The sequence below is a fragment of the Mytilus californianus genome, unplaced genomic scaffold, assembly GCF_021869535.1.
Source record: "Mytilus californianus isolate M0D057914Y unplaced genomic scaffold, xbMytCali1.0.p SCAF_16, whole genome shotgun sequence".
Classification (NCBI taxonomy): Eukaryota; Metazoa; Mollusca; class Bivalvia; order Mytilida; family Mytilidae; genus Mytilus; species Mytilus californianus.
In genome coordinates this window covers 1,745,757-1,763,582 of record NW_026262648.1, presented here as the reverse complement: position 1 = coordinate 1,763,582, position 17,826 = coordinate 1,745,757, and the positions used below count along the sequence as shown (strand labels likewise).

General features: G+C 34.2%; 1 protein-coding gene across 1 annotated transcript in view; it reads left to right on the top strand.

Moving 5' to 3' along the window:
• The first annotated feature begins 1,988 nt into the window (after positions 1-1,988).
• Positions 1,989-17,826, top strand: part of LOC127726059 (lysophospholipid acyltransferase 6-like) — a 43,771-nt gene continuing 27,933 nt past the window's right edge. Inside the window, exons 1-4 of the mRNA XM_052233399.1 lie at positions 1,989-2,185; positions 14,078-14,223; positions 16,227-16,397; positions 17,073-17,180. Of these exons, the coding sequence (XP_052089359.1) occupies positions 2,108-2,185; positions 14,078-14,223; positions 16,227-16,397; positions 17,073-17,180 (503 nt within the window). The 5' untranslated portion in view covers positions 1,989-2,107. The remainder of the gene's footprint in view (positions 2,186-14,077; positions 14,224-16,226; positions 16,398-17,072; positions 17,181-17,826) is intronic.

The window sequence follows — 17,826 nt, the reverse complement described above, 5'->3', positions numbered from 1 at the left end:
TGCAAACTTCGTGTTGAAAATTGGCTAACAAGGTCATTGACAAAAACAGGTTGCGGGGATGAAATGTGACTTACCGAATTAGACTATTTACCGGATTTGTAATAACATAAGCAACACGACGGGTGCCACATGTGGAGCAGGATCTGCTTACCCTTCCGAGGCGGAGCACCTGAGATCACCCCCAGTTTTTGTTGCTTAGTCTTTGGTTTTCTATGTTGTGTCATCTGTACTATCATTTGTCTGTTTGACTTTTTATTTTTGGCCATGGCGTTGTCAGTTTGTTTTCGATCAATGAGTTTGACTGTCCCTCTGGTATCTTTCGTCCCTCTTTTGAAACTTGGATGTCCAAAGAATATGCAAGTCCAAACCTTGTATGTGTAGTCGTTGAACTCTAGGTTCCCACGTAAAAATACTTATAAAGAACTCACTAAAATTGTTGATTTTTTCAGCCAATAGTGTATTTACACCAGTCAGCGAATGCGATAGCACAAGGTCAAAAGTGTTTACATATAAAGAAAAGTTTCTTTTTATAGTTTTTAATTCTAGTTTTGTGCTTCAAGTCAGTGTTTAATTTCTTGATGTTTTCTGAATTTGAAAACCAGGTTCCTAGTTTGTGCATTACCACAACTCAGGGTGCAGAATTAACTGCTTCTCTTTATTACGAAAACCAAGAACTATGAAGAGTTACCACAATAAAAAATAACTACACATGTATGTACTATGCCCCAATGTATATTTAATTGTATCAGTAAGACTAGAGATACTGGACGAGTCAACCTTGGTAATTAACAGGCCTATCAACACTGAACTTTCACTGGTATTTTTGAAACTGCAATGGTAACTTTCAAGTAACTTGGTAGCTTAACTGAGCAGTCTAGACACTGACGGGTTTCTAAATTCGAAGTAAGATGAAATAATATAACAAAAACAGCTATGAGTTTCAGCACACAATGTCTATTTAATCAGTCACAAATCTCAATATAAAAATATCATAACTGATTAATCAGTCCTAAATATCAATATATATATATCATAAATTAATCAGTCAGAAATATCAATATATATATCATAAATAAATGCCCAGAGTGAGAAAACGGTACAGGTCCCCCTTTGGACGTGAATCGTGTAAACATGGAGAAGGTTGTACAGTATCCGTAGTAAAATGATATAAGTCACTTGGTCAGGTCATAAATATATAAAATCGAAGGTATTATTAATCTGGTAATGGTTTTGAGTTGAAAGGTTCACAGGTACATTGTAGTTGGCTCTGGTTATGGTTTGTGCACAAATAAACAATAACATAAGCTATTTGGGCTTTTATAACCGACAAATACATACATGTACCCAATATACACACACAATCGATACAGATAGTAAAGCATAAAGGACATACAAAAACCCACATATTTCATGCACAGTTAGAACTGAACTTAGGTAACGACAAACATTATATGCATGCATGAATGAGCACTAAGCTAGCAGCTATAATTAGCACTATGATAAAGCATGAAAGCAGCAATTAACACTGATTAAACATTAAAGCAAAGTAAGCACAAACAAGAGTGTGCGCTCAAACCACCTTGGCTCTTCCTAATCATGTTTAAGGAAAAAATATATCAAGTTTCCAATGAAGATATATCAAATGGTACGAAATTATCATAATTTTTGCCGGACTGATAAACAAATATCGATCAGTTATCAAATTTATATAAAGTGGTCTAAAAGTTGAAAAAATTAGCAGTTAACCAAAAAAATTACCTTGCATTCATGTATGTTTAAATCAAATGTAACATAAAACGGAAATGTTGGCAACACTAAATGTAGGAGCATAAAAAAGGGAGATTCGTCTAAAATATATAGCCATAACAGAATATACAGGTAGTTATGCCTGTTTATCGATAGTAGTTGTAACTGGCAAATGGTAGTTAGTTTTATCTTTTTAAAAAAGGCGCGAATTGTTCCGAGTGGCTAACTGTTTACATCGCCATGTTTGCTGAGCATTATGGTCACGATGGTCCTCATGATCCGTTGATTTTTTTGTACTTTCGTCAAGAGATCAAGAAAGTTAAATGTTATTGTATTAGTTAAGAAAAGTGACCTCATTAAAATGACAACAGGAACGTTTTACGTGGGTTCTCGGCTGTTGGAGCCCCTTTGTGCAGTTATACCCTTGCCAATCGATCAGGTGCGAAATAATATTATTTTGTATTTATTTTGCCATGAATGGTCAAATCCGGTTTCTTTTCATAATCATTGATTTTGTCATATTATTTTGTTTTTCTCCAAAATAAGCATTGAGGACAATACGTTTCTATCAAAATTATTATCTCCTCAGACCGCAAGACTGACACATCATACATTTCAGAGGAATCCTTTCAGAGTTCAGCATATAACTCTTTCAGGGGGAATTCTAGACAGTTCGGTACCCAGACAAATCGGCATCCGGACAAATCGGCACCCGAGAAAGACACTTCGGCACCCAGACAAATCGGCACCTAGACAAATCGGCATCTAACATAGACAAATCGGCACCTTATAAAGATAAAATCAATTATTTTATCCTTGATCAAAATATAGTGAACCAAACATTTAAGTTACCTGGCACTGATATATGTATGTGGGTATGAACTCAATTTACAAGTTTAGTGTTAATATAGCGATTATGTTTGACTGTTTTTACAAATTACCAATTTAATTCCTGCACTATTATTGTCAATATTGTATATGGTATCTTCGAAGAAGTATCTTATTCTTTTTGTTTTTATTATTTGTGAAGACTGTATTGCAGCTTAGTCATTTGGATAGCTGTCTTGTCAACTTATTCGTAGATCTAATTTTGTTGAACATTTTTGTCACTTAAAGTTTCCCTTCATCAATATACTTTCTTAAAAAAAACTTGAAAATTTAATTTAAAAAAAAATGCGTTTCAAGCCAATAACTCCTATAAGGGATAAATTTACAATTTCGGTCAGTGAACTTAGTTAACTTAGTTGTAGATCTCAACTTGCTGGCCATTTTTGCTGTTCAAAATTTCTCTTTATCAGCATTTAAGATAATAATAAAAAAAAACAAAAAAAAAAAAAAAAAAAAAAACAGAGATATTTCGTAAAATTTATAATTCCAGATGCAATAACAGTAGTGTCAATAGGCCGATTCTGCGGCACTTGCCATTTTAAGCACAGATTCAGCATAGGAACCCCAACCCCAAACATAAAATGCAAACGCAATACGTTTCAATTAGTCTAAGGGTAAAAACAAGAATGTCTTTCAGTTTAGCACAAAACCCAAACACCTTAGAAGGATGTAATCCTAGGGTAAATACAAATATGTCTTTTACACAAAACCCAAACACTTTAGAAGGATGTAATCCTAGGGTAAATACAAATATGTCTTTTACACAAAATGTCAGAGATACCCCAGCCCCAAATACCTTAGAAAGAAGCATTCCCCAAATTGATATACATGAAGGGATGGCATCCAATAGTGTTGATATGAATATGGATCAGTTCAAAGAGAATGAAGAACTCAAAACTTGTGGTGCTCCACTAAAAAGAAAGAAGGGGCAGTTTTGTAAGAGTAAACCAGGGAAAGATGGGCTTTGCTGGAGACACAGTAAAGAACCACGCCAGCAGGAGGATACCCCAGTTGTAGGGAATATTGTGGTGAAAACCACCATGAAAGAACTTCGAAAAATCGCAAAGAAGGAGGGTCTTAAGGGATATAGTAGGAAACCCAAGGGGGAATTGGTTAAGTTAATTGAGACCAATACTGCCCACAAATTTACTCGCGAAGAGGTTTTTACCAAAAAGGAACTGAAGACCATTGCCAAAAGACGGGGAATTACCAACTATTCCCGACTAGGGAGAGCTGACCTGACCGAACTGGTGAAAAAGAACATTGAAAATGCCCCCGTTGAAGAGGAAATCAAAATTGTTAACCGACGCGATGCATTGAAAGGTGTATTTGGCACAATCACCATTGAACCCTTGAAACAGCATGATATGCTAACGTTTTTTAATGTAAGTCAAAGCACTATCGCCAGCACAATTTCAGATGCACTCACCAAAAAGAAGGCCCTAAAAGTGCAATTGGTACTACAGGTGGAGATGGTAAAAACAAACCCAGCGACCGGAGAAAATATCTACGTCATTCCCCACTTTAGATCAACCCTTACCACCATCACCGAATCCACAGACCTTGAGTTGGAAATAGCATTTATGGTCAAGAAGGTCAAAGAAAATATGGCTAAATACATGCGTGAAGGTAGTGGGTGGACATTTGGTCATATTGAAAAGCTAGAAATCCACTAAAACAAGTTTAAACCTCTCAAAGGCAGTTCCTACATAGCATTGCCAAAACCACTCGCTCAAAAGAAAGCTATCATCAATGTGCAGAATACTGATCAGGAATGCTTACGCTGGGCCATTATTTCAGCCCTACATCATGAGGAAGTTGACAAAAACTGTACCAAACGGGTGGGTCAGTAAAAAAAGTGGGCTGATGAAGTCTGTGCGATCGTAGTGAAGGCTAGTAAACAACTCAAGGAGCAGTATGACGGTATCGAAGAGTGGAAGCAAAAATATGTGACAATGGTCTACCATAAATAAATGGACAACACATTGTTGCAGCAAATTGTCGATAATACCGACCCAAAGCATGGGTTTTCCTTCATCGTCTCTGGAAACGATAGCCAAATCCTTACCCGATTCAACCCCCCACTACAACTCAAGGAATCTAAGACCTACGAAATGGCATTAGTAAACCTGGAAACTTATAACTCCATCCCCAACATTCATACAGGTAACAATTCTTTCCGCTACTCCACCGACGATGGTGCCAACTGGTTTCCCATCGCACTAAGCACAGGTTCCTATGACATCGAAGACATCAACAATGAGATCCAGCGGCGGCTACGGCTCAACAAACACAAAACGAAGATCATCATCGATGCCAACCGGGCGACCCTAAGAGCAACGCTGACCCTCGCCAGACACTATCAAGTAGACTTCAACGTTGTCAATAGCATCAACACCGTCTTGGGATTCGAGCGGCAGATTTACACGTTCGATATGATCACAAACGGCTATACGGAAGGGGAACATATTGTAAATATCATCAGCATCAACAGCATTCTGGTGAATAGTGATATCATCCATGGAAGTTATGTGAATGGTACACAGCAGTCTACCATCTACAGCTTTTTTCCCGCAGACGGTCCTGGTATGAAGATCATTCAAACCCCAAAGAATCTAGTATACTTGCCGGGAAGTCAATTCTGCTGAAAGCCCGCCTTCGGATTAATATAAAAGGCATCATCGGAGTTTATTAGCAACACATAATTTACATAGTAAACGATTAATTCAGTCAAAAGTTAATTCATATGTTACATATTAAATTTGCAATTATGATAATCATTAACAACCGGCATTGAACAAACTAATGCTAATAAATTACTACCTCATCAACTGTTTCCCCATCATAGAATTGCCGTAAACGTTATTGATTTTATTTAGGACATACATGTATTGGCGCTAAAAGACGTGAGACGTTCTGGCGTTTAACAGTGGACACGTTTTGGCGAATAACAATTATCGGACACGTTTGGGGGTTTTGAAATCGGACACGTTTGGGTCATATTGAATATAACGGACACGTTTGGGGAGAATAAACATGTTTGGGGGAATCGGACACGTTTGGGGGGATGGACACGTTTGGGAGTGTTACATATGTTTCTGGGTTTTTAGTCATTATGGCTTGCACGCGCTTTTATGTTTATGGGTTTTAATATTAAAACAATAAAATATAGTTTTCAGGTATTGTATTGTCTTTACAGATGTAAGGATCAAACGAGAACACAAGCTGAAACACAAGCTAGACACTTTTGATCTCTCATTTGTCTCTATTGAGAAATTATCAGATTTATACATAAAATACTGATTAATGCATAACTACAATTAATTATGATTTAATTAAATGATGTTTATTCAAACACCGTCATATCTAACAATCAATTATGATTTAATTAAATGATGTTTTACTATTCATACACAATCATTTAGGATTTAATTAAATGATGATTTCAAATTTTGTTATTGCATATTTTATCAACGGATTATAATATTACGGTAACAATTCTTTTATTTTTCCTAATATATATATTTAAAAAAATGATGTGCCGAATTGTCTTGGTCCCGAAATGTCCGGATCCCGAACTGTCCAAAATGGATGCCGAAATGTCTTCGGACTTGGGTGCCGATTTGTCTGGGTGCCGAAATGTCTTGTTACCTTTCAGGGGGACCTGGGTGGCAAATGGGCCGTGGGCGTGGGACTTAAAATTCTCTTTGGTTTGGTTTACCAGGAGAAACAGTCTGACTTTATTAGGATGTGTTCAAGAGTACAACAAAACTTAAGGGTCAGTGTTCTCCCCAGGATTTTTTTAAGGCGCAAAATTCTAGGGCGCGTAACTCTTTTTTTAGAGTGAACGTTTGTGATCTGAAGCAATAAGTCATAAATCATGACATGCAATATGAATTATAATGCTTTGTGTTATGTGTTTAATAATGCAGAGTATTAATGAATTACAAGAATATATATATGAAATAAATAGATTTTAAACACAAAAGTTATTTATATTCAGTCAATTAAAGACTCTACTCTCTGCTCCTTCTAGGGATATTGTTTCAAGATAGTGTTATTTTGTTGGACAGTCTGTTCCCCAACTTTGTCTTTATCCTCTTCAGGGTTAAAAATTAAACCCCCACTCACAATAACTTTTGCTTATACCCCCTTTAACATTTCTAAGCCATGAAAACTCAGTCAGCCACTTGTCATTGAAACCAGAAACATGGTGCTTGCTTTTATCAATTGCTAAAACTTGAGCTTGGTTGGGATTAGGAGAAGCAATGAAATCTGCTTATACTGACAGTGTAGACGGAGGTGTATTCCACTTTTCATTAGAAGTCATTGGTGTGAAAAAAAACTTCTACTTCCATCATCTACCTTTTGCTTATAATTCACCCCTTTGTTATTTGCAGAGAACATGTTCATTCAGAATTAATAAAATCGAATATGGTTAAGATATTTGGTATACAACTTTTTAAAACAATTTTTTTTTATAAATGAACAGCTGACCAGTTTCCGTATTTTCACATTACGCTTCCGTGCGTATTATTGTTAAATCCTATCTTTAAAACCATTGAAATTATTTACCAGTGACATTATACAGAAGCTGCGGCGATTCTGTACCCGTGTTGATTGTCACATATTTCCCGACGCACGGATTCACGATCGATGTTCAATGATCATTTTATTTCTAAAAATATGACAGTTTCAGACGAATTTACCTTGCAAGCAACATTTTTTTCACTTTCTATTAAAGTAAATCACTCCTCGTTATCTTTAATCAAACTTTATTTTAATTTTTTCAACTACTAATACTTTCATTCATAGTTTTCATCGTAAATATCTTTAGCAATGTGTATTCAAATTTATCATGTGTATTCAACACGTTCATTGGTCGTGTTTAAATAGATTCTTCTTCTCGACCAATGAAAAAATTCGTTATATCAATGGTCAAGTGATCACACACACGATGCGTAAATACAATGTATTTTCAATTTCTGCACTGAAGTTTTTAAAATTTTTAATTTTCTTCAAAAAATATCTATCTTCTTGATGATCATTTACGCTATTACCTGATAACATAGTCCGATAGGCTGAGATAAGCGTGGCTCAGGTAAAACTTATTATCAGTTATTGCATAATGTTCACTGACCGACCCATCAGCGGTGATCAGTAACTTGACAATTTTAACCAACATTTATAATGAAAATGTGAAAATTAACACGCTGCGGGATCAAGTATCAAGGGACAGCGGCTAATTAAGACGTTGCGAGATCTACAAAAATATTATGAAGGCGCTGCGGCACCGCAGCGTCATATAGGCCTGGGGAGAACACTGAGGGTACATGTATGCACTCACAAATTAAGGATAGGTAGGGTTAGCTGTAAACCCTTTTGGGATTCTGTGTCAGAACTTACAGAAGTGATTTTCTGATTTGGCCACCCTCTTGACCAATCTTTTTTTAGATAATAAGCCTTTAGTGAAAAAGACTAGTATTGATTTTGAATTCTATGGAGCATAATCAAGGTCACAACAGCAATAGCTTCTGAATCTGACGAAATTTGGGGTTTCCTATAAACATGATAAATTATCCTTTGAACCACACATCCAATCATTTCCAAATTTAGTTTGAAAATTTCCTTTGGACATCCCCTTTCAATTTTTTGTTTTGATTGATTGACATTTGTCTGATGTCTAGTGGCAAATATATTTCACTCATGTTCAGGACGAAATAGGTTTTGAGGTCATTACATGTACATGTTGGTCAAGGTCATAGACTAAAAATCGGACAACACTCTATATTTTGGGTTATATCTTTTTAACTTGTCCAAATTTTACTTAACTCCGAAAAATGTAAGCTGTGTACATGACTTTGGAAAGAACAAGACCCTTATTGATTTTTTGGTCAGTAGGTCATGTAGGTTAAGGTACATTTTGTAAGAGTCAAGGTCTTAGTGCTTATAAATTGATTGAAATTTTGGGAAAAGCTTTGTTCGAGGACAATACATAAATTGTTTGAGCTCGAGCAATTAATAATTTATTTACCAATCTTTGGGTAATACCGGTAATGTGTCTTTGGTTGATTAAGAGATCACTTGATCAATTAAGACAGAAATTAGTGGTAAACCTGAGGTTTTCTATCATCTGACATAATTGTATATATAAACTGTCATAAGACTTTACAATCTTAATCAACACAAACTATGACCCCTAAAAAAAAGAAAAGAGTACCAACACAAAACAAATTGTTTTCTACTCAGAACCATAAAAAATCACAACTTAGCTGAAGCACTCTTCATTCCCATGGTGTTTATGTTATTTATATTTCAATCTAACTTTATTTTCATTAGCTTGTAATTAAGAAAATTAATGTACCAAATAACAAATTATAGCATGCATAGTCCATTTGCCAATCACCAAATTTGTTTCCATTTTGATATTTTTGCAAAGGGGGTTTACACCTGGGTAGGAAAAACTGTATCGATCCCTATCTTTACAAAATAGAAAGAGTATGATGTATTGTCATTGATTGTGTGGGATCTAACAATAATTTTCACTTTGTCAGTAATTACTCAGTAAATTACATATTTATTGTAAAATTGGAGTTGTAAAATTAATGAAACTCATTTCAGTTAAAGTACAGTGTACATAAAAATCAACAAAACATGCTCTTTCCATAAGGCTTGTGTAGGAAAGGATACAGTTTGTCCTACTTTGTACCTTGGAGTTGTTTCCCTTTGGAAAAAAATAGAAAATTTGTGTTTGAAAATGGACTATTCCATGCAAAATTGTAATTTGTTACTGTTAATTAGAATTTTAAATAAACATTTTTCAATTACCCCATGTTTGAAAACATCTAATTGTAACTGAAACAATAATTATACAACTGTATCCAGTGAGGTAACCTAGGGCTAACTCTTTCCACTTTAAATCTACATGTACTGAGATTTATTTTATACTCAGTATTGATATAAAGCATATATAAAGGCCAGGGTTTTAAAAAATTGTTGGCTTATGGATTTTTAATGTGAAAAGTTTAGAGTCCATCCAACAGACAAAATAGTAAAAAAAAAAAAATCTTAACTGACACCATAGACACAAATGGGTATAGATTTAATTTGCACATGTATTTCAATTTAATATAACAATAAGAATTTTCCGTTTTTTTTGTCATGATCAATTTGTAAAGATTTAGTTAGAAACATTTTTGGTATACAATGCCAAGGGTGTAGAAATATTTGTTGTGAGCACTTGTCCCTGGGCAAGTTAAACTGTAAATTTTACTTGTCCAGAAAACAAGTTACTTGCCCTGGATTTCCAAATAAATATTTAAGTATTTTACTTTTAGCTTGTATGATTCTTAAAACGGTTTTGAATCACAATATAAATGATGTTTGTGATATTTGTTAATGTGTATAAACGATAAACAAAAGTAGGTATGGGGTAACATCAGTGAGAAAGAAACCCAAAAACAAAACAACCAAAAAACATATAGAAGGCAATTAATGTTTTGTCCATTTCCAAGGACACCTGTTCATACCTGCCAACTTTTCAAAATAACCATGGGGAATTTTAAGCACAAGAGGAACTAATTCTCCTCTTATATTGTCATAAGTGTTTTAATCTACTACTTTATTGTTTGAATAAGTATGTACATGTATATGCTTAAACTTTTAACTCATTTGAATGCCTGTTTTGAGGTGTTAAGGTTATGAAATAAAGAATTTCAAAATTCAGGTCAACACCTTTCAAGGGGGATATCCCCCATAAATCGGGATAGTTGGCAGGTCTGCCTGTTTATTTTACTGTTTTCTTTCATCTGACAAGCTTGGTGTTTTGCAGAACATTGATTGGCCAAAAAAGTGTCCCTTTTATCTATCAATTTGCCAACAAATGAGTAAGACTTTGATCACCAAGTTGTTGGTGTTTCCTGCAATTTAATTTATTTCAGAGGTTACTTCACTGAAGAGCCAGTGAAATTTGTAAGCCACGACGTCTGGATTCTTGTTGCCGTTTTTTCTCTCAATATTCCTGTCTAGGTGTTTTTATACGACCGCAAAAAAATTTTTGTGGTCGTATATTGGTATGACGTTGGCGTCGGCTTCGTCCGAAGACACATTGGTTTTCGCACTCTAACTTTAGTTTAAGTGAATGGATCTCTATGAAATTTTACCACAAGGTTCAATACCACAAAAGGAAGGTTGGGATTGATTTTGGGGGTTATGGTACCAACAGTAAAGGAATTAGGGGCCAAAAATAAGCATTTTTGTAACTTCCAGACATAACTTGTGTGTTAGTGTATGGATCTCTCTGACATTGTACCACAAGGTTCCATATCACAAAAGGAATGCTGGGATTGATTTGGGGGGTAATTGCCTCAAAATTTTAGGAATTAGGGGCCAAAAAATGGGAAAAAAACAAGCATTTTTCTAGTTTCATGACAATAACTTGTGTGTAAGTGTATGGATCTTTCTGAAATTGTACTACAAGGTTCCATATCACAAAGGGAAAGCTGGAATTGAGTTTGGGGGTAATTGCCGAAACGTTTAGGAATTGGGGGCTAAAAAGGGGCCAAAAATAAGCATTTTTCTAGTTTCCAGACAATAACTTGTGTTTAAGTGTATGGATATCTCTGAAATTGTACTGCAATGTACCATACCACAAAGGGAAGGCTGGGATTGATGATGGGGGTAATTGCCTCAATATTTTAGGAATTAGGGGCCAAAAAGGGGCAAAAAACAAGCATTTTTCTAGTTGCAGGACAATAACTTGTGTGTAAGTGTATGGATCTTTCTGAAATTGTACTACAAGGTTTCATATCACAAAGGGAAAGCTGGGTTTGAGTTTGGGGGTAATTGCCCTAAACGTTTAGGAATTTGGGGCCAAAAATAAGCATTTTTCTAGTTTCCAGACAATAACTTGTGTTCAAGTGTATGGATCTCTCTGAAATTGTACTGCAAGGTACCATACCACAAAGGGAAGGCTGGGATTGAGTTTGGGGGTGATGAATCATAAGGGGGTTCAAAAAATTTGGGGGGGATTTTTTTTATTTTTTCCTTTTTTTTTTTTTTTAAATTTTCTATTTTAAGTTGGTTATTTCTGATTTATATTTAAAAGCACATAATAATGATATGGTAGGAGATACACACCAAACAGAATGTGTAAATTATTATATAAGGAGTATTGTGCAATAGCAAGAAATTTTCAATTGCACAGTATTGCACAATAGCAAGAAATCTTCAATTGCACAGTATTGCGCAATATCAAGAAATCTTCAATTGCACAGTATTGCGCAATAGCAAGAAATATCCAATAGCACAATATTGCGCAATAGCAAGAAATTGTCAATTGTACAGTATTGCGCAATAGCAAGAAATATTTAATTGCACAGTATTGTGCAAAAGAAGATACTTCGTATAAATTGCTTATTTCTTGACCAATTTCAATGGGGTATTATTCTTGAATTCTTGGGGTTCTTTAATATGCTGAATCTAACAGTGTATTTAGTTTTTGGATTTTGGGCCACGTTTTTAAATTGGTCCACATTGAGGTCCAAAGGGTCCAAAATTAAACTTTGTTTGATTTCATCAAAAATTGAATTATTGGGGTTCTTTGATATGCCGAATCTAACCATGTATTTAGATTCTTAATTTTTGGTTCCGTTTTCAAATTGGTCTACATTAAGGTCCAAAGGGTCCAAAATTAAACTTTGTTTGATTTCATCAAAAATTGAATTATTGGGGTTCTTTGATATGCTGAATCTAAACATGTATTTAGATTTTTGATTATGAGCCCAGTTTTCAAGTTGGTCCAAATCGGGGTCCAAAATTAAACTTTGTTTGATTTCAACAAAAATTGAATATATGGGGTTCTTTGATATGCTGAATCTAACCATGTATTTAGATTTTTGATTTTTGGGCCCCGTTATTAACTGTGTCCACATTGAGGTCAAAAGGGTCCAAAATTAAACTTTGTTTGATTTCATCAAAAATTGAATTCTTGGGGTTCTTTGATATGCTGAATCTAACCATGTATTTAGATTTTGGATATTGGACCATAATAGGTGAATGTCCAATTTAAAATTTTTAAGTTCTTAGACCACATTCATTCTGTGTCAGAAACCTATGCTGTGTCAAATATTTAATCACAATCCAAATGCAAAGCTGTATCAAGCTTGAATGTTGTGTCCATACTTGCCCCAACTGTTCAGGGTTCGACCTCTGCGGTCGTATCAAGCTGCGCCCTGCGGAGCATTTTATTATCGGGTGCAAAATGTATTTATCCATCTTGATAAAACTCAATCATGAAAAAAAATAACACTTCCGTTAGATACATATGGTGGATAAAACCTACTTGACGATCTGTGGTCAATGGACAAAGATAACGCAATGTTTATGAGACACAGGTTTGCATACTTATTTTGTATGGCCCTGCCACTTAGTGGTTAGGGCCATATACAATGATATAGGTTAACCCTTTCCCGTCATTCCGCAATGAACAATTATAAGGACTTTTTTTCTAAACAATTTCACATATTGGGAGTTGATTTTTGTATGTGAATCTACACTATGATCAGTTACGGATCGATTTTACGTTTGGTTCTGCTCTGCTGATTTTTGCTGAAATTACGGCCTTTGGACTTTGAAAATTTTGTGAAAATAAGAGTCATACAGACTTTTTTTCTCCAAATGCTGAGTTTAGTTTGAACTAACAATAAAAAGTCTGCCTATTTTAGGTCAATCTACGTTGAGTTTACATTTTTTCAAACCATGTTGATTTTTTGTGAAATTTATCAACCTTTCATTATCAAATTTCCACTCCTAAAAATGGCTTCTAACACATCAAGTTTTATTTCAGTTATCAATCTATTACTATTATCTATTATCTGAAAAATTACTTGTCTGGTTGTTCAAATATACAAGTCTAGTGAGTTGGGCATAGCATTTCCACACCCCAGAAAGCACATCAATCTCATAAACCATTGTAAACCTGTGGGAAATACAGATCTGTGATTCATTGGGATGTCATGTTTGTCATCCATCTTAAGATATCCTAAATAATGGAAGAACATTTTTGTACAACCAAGCTATAAGATACAGGAAATTTCAAATTGTTTGGGAACAGCTTATGCTTCAAAATAAAAATCTTACTAAATTGCCCAATAATGTGAGATGGGTCAGTTTAAATAGTCTCCTCTTAGCAATTTAGCATCTAATTTATTTATGATGAATGAATCAAAATGAGTCTCAAAATGCAGGTTCATTTACATGTACAATGATGTATATGTAAACTGAAAGCCTGAAAAACATTTACATTGTCCATGTTGTTTGAAATACTTTGAACATGTTGTGTCATGTACAAAGTATGGCAATATACCAGTATGTATTGCTCATACTTCTAAATTGGAATTTAATTTCCATGCAATATATCATGTACTGTTTGTTATATTTTCAGCTGAATTTTCTTGTTTGTCAACTGTTCTCAATGTGGTTTGGACATATATTTCGAACAAAGATGTCACCCAAAACTATTCCGTCATACTATCGACATATTACAGAAATTGTTGTGGGACTTGGACTGTCCTACTTCTGTTTTGGATAGTAAGTCAATATTATATTAATTTAAGATATAACTCCCATTTGTATGATTAATTTCAGGTAACCCGATCCATCCTATCTTAGTGCTTATAGATATATTTCAATTCTGATGGACTGATGGGCATTGTAAGTCTCGGGAATTACTTAAACAAACGATTTTTTAAATACTTCTTGAAGTTCTACAGTATTTCCAAGAATGATTCTCAGAAATTGGGCAAAACTGCATTGTGCATTACAAAATGGACATGTATTGTAAATTCAGAAACTATTGCATGCATTTATTATTGCAATTTTTGAAGAAGAGACCGACACGTCACAGACATGCCAGATTTGTTATTGAGATTTCAGGAAAATCTGCATACACTTAGTATGTATCAGATATCAGAATGCAAGTTCTTATTATTGCGATTATCACCCAGTCGCATTATTTGCATTAATAAATACCTTGCAATAAGTTTTGAATTTACAGTAATTGATATATTATAAAAGCATTTTCATAAACGTACCAAAAAAATATTGAAAAGGCACAATGATGATGATTTATGTTTAACATCATGACATAACCTGATAACAAATAATATACAATGTACAATCATATTGCACTCTTAATTTATTACAATTTATGATGGAACCAGTGTACATGTAAACATGCATGGTAAAATAAGGGGTCACCAAGGGGTCACCAGAAACACTGCATTGTTATCTTCAATCATCTTTATAAGAGACTTAGTTTTTATACGACAGCAAAAATTTTTGGGGTAGTATATTGGTATCACGTCGTCATCGTCTGAAAGACATTTGGTTTCCGGACAATAACTTTAGTATTAGTAAATAGAAATCTATGAAATTTAAACACAAGGTTTATAAGCACAAAAGGAAAGTTGGGATTAATTTTGGGGGTTATGGTCCCAACAGTTTAGGAATTAGGGGCCAAAAAGGGGCCCAAATAAGCATTTTTCTAGTTTCATGACAATAACTTGTGGAACAGTGTATGGATCTCTCTGAAATTATACCACAATTTTCCATATCACAAAGGGATGGTTAGGATTGGCTTTGGGGTGTTATTGCTCAAACAGTTTAGGAATTAGGGGCAAAAAAGTGAGAAAAAACAAGGGTGTCCTGGTTAATGGACAAATACATTAGTACAAATTACAGTGTAAGGGAGGTAATTCAAACACAACTTTGAATTACCTCCCTTAAACTGCTTTTAAATTATGTATTAAGAAATGTATTGTCTTGAGGTGATTAGCTGTCAATTCGTTTTTAGAAGTTACTATTTTAATAATTTTAAAAATGCTGATTAAGGTAAATTAATTTTAGCTATGATTACAAATGTATGTATGTCATTTTCTATTTTAAGACTTTTATTATGTATTTAAATGGGTTATTATATTTTATGGTTGCAAACTCCATTGGAAATTTGAATTGAGATTATGACCATGTCTTGAGGGAAAGAATTTTTTTTTGGAAAAAGAGGGAGGTTAAAAAAATCTCAAGATTTCAGAAATCAAAAAGAAAATTTCTTCAAATATTCAGGGTTGGACCTCTGAGGTCGGATCCAGCTGCGCTTGGCGAAGCAATTTATTGAAATGCACAAACAACCAACTAGCCATCCTCTATCAAATCTGTCTTGGGTATATCTATGCATTATTTTCCAATAACCACTGTAAAATTTTAGTATTGGATAAATGAATTTATGCCATAATGACAGGCTCATAAAACTAATTACTGTAAATTCAGAAATTATTTGGTGGATTTATTATCATGATTTTTGTAGACGGAACAAAAGTGCGAGAACAATTATTGCAATTTCAGGGAAAGCTTCATTCAGAGATATATCTATCAGATTTCAGAATGCTAATTCTTATTATTGCAATACTTGCCGAAATGCGTTATTCACAATAAAAAAAACTCCCAATAATTTCTGAATTTACAGTATCTGTGGAATATATGTATACATTCTATTCTTTTTAAGTATGAATGATTTGTTTTTCTTTTATTTCCAGTCAAATGTTACACATGTTTGCACAGAGTACAATGTGTTATGCCTTGATGAAGTATGGACCACAGTCCAGCAGACATCTAATGGTGTTTGTGGTGGGTCTGGGATATGTTTGTGTGTGTCATATATATAGACAGTACTATGACTATGGTGGATATACAATGGATGTAACAAGGTGAAGGTCAAGAATATTAACTAGATTAAAGAAAACCTTTGGAAGTTTATTATCTGATTGTAAATCATTATCCTCATTCTAGGGGCCAGGTCTAAATTGCATTACCTTTTTCTGTCAATCAGTTCATTCGTATGTCTGATCTTCTAACAGATATTTCCGTCACACTTTTCACAAGTACAGTACTGAACGGAATGACTTAATATTAGCAATAATTAGGTCAGCAGCTAGACGGTGATAAGTTGTAATTTAAAATTTAAGCATTTTTCTCATTTGTCAAGACTTCTTGTTTGCCAATATACTTCAATAACAAATATTTTTGTCACAATTTTTCTCTATCAGAGGTATATCTGAACATAATGGCTTCATATTTGATCAGCAGCCTAACCGTGATGAGTTATAACGTGTGAGCACTTTTGGGATCATTCAGACATGTTTGTCCTGTTAGTCGATATTTTAATTTTTCAATATATTGAATGAATTTAATATTGTAGTCCCACATTTCTCCAGTACATCTGTACTCCTATACAAAATGACTTCATATTTGGTCAGTAGCTTAACATTGTAACATGTAAGGGCTTTTTAATCACTGTTTTTGTATGCTTTAAATTACGAGGGGGTATGCAACTTTCTATGATGTGATGGACTGATGGTTTCATTTTTGATCTCTTATTTTAGCCCATTAATGATAATAGCAGAAAAAGTCTCCAGTTTAGCCTGGGCCTTGCATGATGGGAGTGTTCCTGAAGAAACATTAAGTAGCGATCAAAAGGCAGAGAAAATCAAGTGAGTTGGTTACAATATTACATAAAAATAAGAAGATGTGGTAAGATTACCAATGAGACAACTCTCCACCAAAGACAGAATGACATAGAAGTTATCAATTAAAGTTCAAGGAACAGCCTTCATTAATTAGCAAAACCCATACCTCATAGCAAGCTATAATAGACCCCGAAATGACAAATGTAAATTAATTTAACGAGAAAACTAAAGGCTTGATTTATGTTCAAAATAATAAACGAAAAATAAATTTGATATATAAAAACAAATGATAACCACTGAATTACAGGCCCCTGACTTGGGACAGGCACATACAGACTGTGGCAGGGTTAAACATGTTTGTGGCACTTAACCTTTGATAGTGGTGTAACAGCACAACATATATTGTACAATACTGTATGAAAACATTTCCAAAAATTTACCGTCATCTGGATTGCTCAAACTCAAAAACTTTGAAAGCCAAGGATGTTTAAATGCTTTAATAGTAGATTTTTACATGGTAAAAATTGGTTACATCTTTATTTTGTGAGAAGACAATCAGTCAGGGGACTTATTGAAATAAGTGATTTTCAAATCACTTATTTAAGTAGCAAATTTGAAGTTTTGTCACAAATTGTGATTTTGTAGTTTTACCAAAATTTGAAACACATAT